This window comes from the organism of the source record quoted next (genome assembly GCF_019968985.1).
Source record: "MAG: Porospora cf. gigantea B chromosome Unknown PgB_NODE_2165_length_3982_cov_149.452, whole genome shotgun sequence".
Taxonomy (NCBI): domain Eukaryota; phylum Apicomplexa; class Conoidasida; order Eugregarinorida; family Porosporidae; genus Porospora; species Porospora cf. gigantea B.
Genome location: NW_027178801.1, coordinates 1 through 3982, shown reverse-complemented (window position 1 = coordinate 3982; position 3982 = coordinate 1). Strand labels below are relative to the sequence as shown.

Genomic DNA, 3982 nt, shown 5'->3' with positions numbered 1-3982 from the left:
CCTTCAGAGGTAAATATCTATGATTTGTCAAACACGGAAGATACGCGGTTGAACCCTAACGTGTACCCAAAGGTCCTCTTCTGTCAGAAGAGACCACAGGATGTACCCTTTACCAACAGACGAGAAAGAGAGTTTTAACGGATTGCCGGTGAATTATATCAGTAAGCGGCACATTTGTGAGAGAAGATACGTGATTGCAGAAGATACACGAACAGTTTACGATCAAGACGTTGCGAGAAGATCGCGAACCAGCAGGTCGTCGATGTCTTCATCAGCGCCGCACTACGTTAAGAGACCCGCTTAAGGCTCACTTCCAGCGTGGTCGTTCCGGACGTTCGAACCAGAACCAACTTTTCTCGCCGTGTAGCCAGTGTGTTGCCCACCACGACGTCGAGTTGGTTGGCCTGCACGGACCGGCACGCGAGCTGCAGAAGTTCCGCTTCGTCGGTGACGAGTTTGAACCCAACGATGAAGGAGTCAGGAGACATGAGGCGTACTTCATTGATAAATTTGGGGACCGGTTTAAGCTGCAACACGAGGTCCTCCTCCACAGATCTCAACTTGTGTTCTGGCATCTCATCCAACGGTACGTAATAGTCCGAGACCGCCGCAGCCAGGACGATTACTGGCTTGAATTCTCGCGTGCACCTCAACGTGAGACTGAATGTACGTCTCACTTGGTCCTCACTGCAACAGCCCAGCGAAATCGGTGACGGAGTCGAATTCCAGGACGCACAGAGACGCCCTGAGACTGTGATACCTATTCACAAAGACAGAGAGGTCTCTACCTTCGGACAGAGCCTGCACAAACCAGTAGTCTTGTACATGTTCAGACTTTTCACCTGGCAAAGTATGGGGGTTGGCAAGCGGAAGTCGACTTCCTTTTCGACTAATGAACACCACACGACATCCGAGATCCAGACAGCGACTGTTTTGCCGTGGTCCGTAAGCTTACTCAGCCATGTTGGCCCCCCGAGTGCCGGTCGAGAAATTGTCGACGAAATGCACAGTGTTCCTTTCTAGCGGGACCGAGGTGCCTCCAGAAGTGATCACCGCCAGCCGTGAGGAGGGCGAGGTAGCCTCTAGGAAGCGCGCCAACCTGGCTAGCTTCGCCTCCGGCACGGTGGTTTGGTTCTTTGTGAGGAATGCCTCCATATTTGGGAAATCCTATCTCAAGCTTGGCTTGGCTGCTGCCTGTAGGATTTGGCCAGCCTCCAGGGACTGCAGGCGCCATTTCTCTAGCTTGTACGAAGGTGGCAAATCTCGCACTGGTACAGTCCGGTGTTCTGGAAGCGGAAGTGGCAAATGGGAGGGTTCTCGTACTAATGAGTTTAAGGCGTGCAACGTAGGCAGCGAAAAACTATCTAGGCGTCTATGCTCAGCACCGACCAAGTCTCCGGCTACACGTCTCTGGGCGAACCACCTCAGGAGACTTCCATCCTCCATAGAGAGTAGATCACGGGTGGTGCGTTGTTCAACCCAGTCAGTGAGGTTCAAATTGGACCACCGCTCCTTTTGGGGTGGGAACCCTGAATCCACAGGTGTCCGTTCTGGAATATCCGACCCTAGAGCATTGAGGATCTCGAAATCCTCCAGCCACACGTCGAGATCGGAGAACCTGGCCCACACTTTGCGTGAATCCACGACATGCTTCGGCAGTAGCGTCTGGGAAAACGACGGTGGAGTCCGAGGCCAGCGAGTGAGACTTACTGGTGCTGAGCTCACAATACGTGGAGTGCCGCCGTTGGTCCTCCCGTCTTCTGTCGACAAGATCGGTGTCAATTCTACGGCAACTGTCCGCAATTGCTGCACCAACAAAGAGATGGCATCTGACATCTACTGAAATCTCCTAATTAGGGACGTTCTGTATGAAAGATACTAAAAAAAATCGAGACACAGTCCTCAAGGTCAGTGTGACCTGGAGTCAAACTGTTGAAGTGTATCATAATTTGACTATTCTATGTTGCGTCCCAGCATTCCTCACCGCAAACCCCCTCCCAAAGAACCTGACGTCGATCAGGATTGGGAGGAGGTCGACCGTTTCGTGGCTGAACAGCAGAACGAATCAGACAATGCTCGGTGGATGGTCGAGAGCGATGCTATTGCTCAGGCGTTGGACGAAGAAGACAGAATGGCGAAGGTGAAGTTGGCTGAGGAGGCAGAGGCGAGAAACGTTGACGTTCGTGACTTTTTGGCGGCTCATGGCCTGTCGGATGATAACTATGACTGGGACCTCGATGCTGGGGATCTTACCATGGAGCAGATGCAGTCCGTTATGAAGATCGTTAACATCGATTGCCTCTCACCCATCAATTCAGATGATGAAGAGGTCTTCGCTGAGCTATTCACGGACGCTCCTGACATGCTCAAGCTACTGAAGACGGCTAAAGAGAGGCAGCCTTAGTTTTGTCAAGAATGATAAACCCAACAGCCTCCTCAGGATGCGTGTGGGATCCGGAGTAGCCTCGCAGTGCATAAAACCTTAGAGCTGCTGCGTTGCTGGACTGGACTGTGAGCCTTGTATAGAGAAGGACCCCCAGTCCGAAGTCCTCCACATGCTTTAGCAACCGCGAGCCCAGCCCCTGACTCTGCCACGCCGCCTGAATCTGGATCTCCAGCACATACGCCACAGGGTCCCCTTCATCCTCGCACAGCTCTACCTGCATGACGCCGATGAGCTTCCCATCTCTTCGGATTTCCAAAAAGTCGGCTGTGTGTGTGACAAATAGGCTTCTCACGATCTTTCTCTAGGAACTGTTGCATTTTCTCCTCTGTGTCCCAAGCCTGCCCACTGCCCTGGTAGATAGACTCCATGTTCTCCCTGGTCAGTGCTATGTACTCTGCCAATTGCAAGTCGGATGGGTACTGTGTGAGCCGTTCCCCTAGCACACGCTGACAGGAATCAGTTGGTAGCCCTCAAGCCTGGTGCTATGCCATGACCGTTCAAGGTCTGCTCGGAGGGTCTGTAGCATAAATGGCTAAAAGCTCGATGCTTGGGCCGTCACAACAGTTTCAACTGGATACTTTCGTATCCCACGGATAGAGATTCAGTCAACGCTACGTATATAGGGTTTCATCAATCTCCGCCGGAATTGGATCAATCAGCGTCTTCAGTTCTTTTTCTATCTTGTACATATTGTTGTCGTCAGCGGTAGTGACAAGATTGACAGCAAGACCCAGATGGCCAAACCGACCTGAGCGGCCGATGCGATGTAGATAAGTCTCAGATGTCCTGGGGAAATCAAAGTTGATGACTGTGTTCACCGTCTGGACATCGATTCCACGAGTGAAGAGGTCTGGATTAACAGAAGAACAGACACCTTACCGGACGAAACCAGACAACGACAAGCTCCGTTGCGGAAGTCGTGGAACACTCGATTCCTGGCCGCTTGGGGCATCCTAGCATGGATGTAGAAGCAGCTGAATCCGAGCTCAGAAATTTTCCTGGCCAGCAGTTCTACGCGGTTCACGCTGTTGCAGAACACGATGGCCTGATTGATCTTGAGCCGGTTAAAAAGAGTGTTCAGGCAATGGACCTTTTGACGCTCGTCGACATATGCGTAGTACTGCGTTACACCCTTAAGGGTGAGCTCCTCCATTAGGTTGACTTGCATTGCGTCAGGACAGTGCTTCATCTGGAAGTCCTTCACCGGGGCCGGGAACGTCGCAGAGAACAACATAATCTGCCTGGAAGCAGGCATGAACGACAGGAGTTGCTCGCACATAGGCAACATCTCCTCCGAGAGCAGCTTATCCGCCTCGTCGAGGACGAGCGCCTTGCATTGACTCAGGTTGGCCACGCTGTTGTTCGTAAGGTCCAGAATTCGACCAGGGGTTGCGACCAGTAGGTGAACGGTCTGACTGAGACGCAGAATGTCCTCCCTGAGTATTGTTCCGCCTGTGCAGACGACACACTGAACGCCGAGATGTTTACCGAGGGCCTTGACGACAGCTGAGGTCTGCAGAGCCAGTTCCCGTGTAG

General features: G+C 52.4%; 4 protein-coding genes across 7 annotated transcripts; 1 reads left to right on the top strand and 3 right to left on the bottom strand.

Annotated features, from left to right (window-relative positions):
* Positions 1-222: 222 nt before the first annotated feature.
* On the bottom strand, positions 223-1155 carry KVP17_004198 (uncharacterized protein; the record flags this gene model as incomplete). Of its 3 annotated transcripts, XM_068522170.1 has the most annotated exons (4): positions 223-282; positions 312-660; positions 689-928; positions 956-1155. In XM_068522170.1, the coding sequence occupies 4 exons, from the start codon at positions 1153-1155 to the stop codon at positions 223-225; spliced, it is 849 nt and encodes a 282-aa protein (XP_068376937.1). The 3 variants fall into 3 exon arrangements, with proteins under 3 accessions (XP_068376937.1, XP_068376935.1, XP_068376936.1); XM_068522168.1 differs by lacking the exons at positions 223-282; positions 689-928; positions 956-1155 and having other exon boundaries at positions 288-575; XM_068522169.1 differs by lacking the exons at positions 223-282; positions 312-660; positions 689-928 and having other exon boundaries at positions 952-1155.
* Positions 1156-1167: 12 nt separating this feature from the next.
* On the bottom strand, positions 1168-1836 carry KVP17_004197 (uncharacterized protein; the record flags this gene model as incomplete). The annotated part of the gene is made up of 1 exon (XM_068522167.1): positions 1168-1836. One exon carries the CDS (start codon positions 1834-1836, stop codon positions 1168-1170), a length of 669 nt encoding a protein of 222 aa, XP_068376934.1.
* Positions 1837-1960: 124 nt separating this feature from the next.
* Positions 1961-2404, top strand: KVP17_004199 (uncharacterized protein; the record flags this gene model as incomplete). Its single annotated transcript, XM_068522171.1, has 1 exon — positions 1961-2404. The coding sequence occupies one exon, from the start codon at positions 1961-1963 to the stop codon at positions 2402-2404; it is 444 nt and encodes a 147-aa protein (XP_068376938.1).
* Positions 2405-3057: 653 nt separating this feature from the next.
* Positions 3058-3882, bottom strand: KVP17_004200 (uncharacterized protein; the record flags this gene model as incomplete). Of its 2 annotated transcripts, none has more annotated exons than XM_068522172.1 (2): positions 3058-3296; positions 3326-3882. In XM_068522172.1, coding segments are annotated over 2 exons (796 nt in total), but the record flags the coding sequence as incomplete, so codon positions are not given. The 2 variants fall into 2 exon arrangements, with proteins under 2 accessions (XP_068376939.1, XP_068376940.1); XM_068522173.1 differs by having other exon boundaries at positions 3326-3734.
* Between the last annotated feature and the right edge of the window lie 100 nt (positions 3883-3982).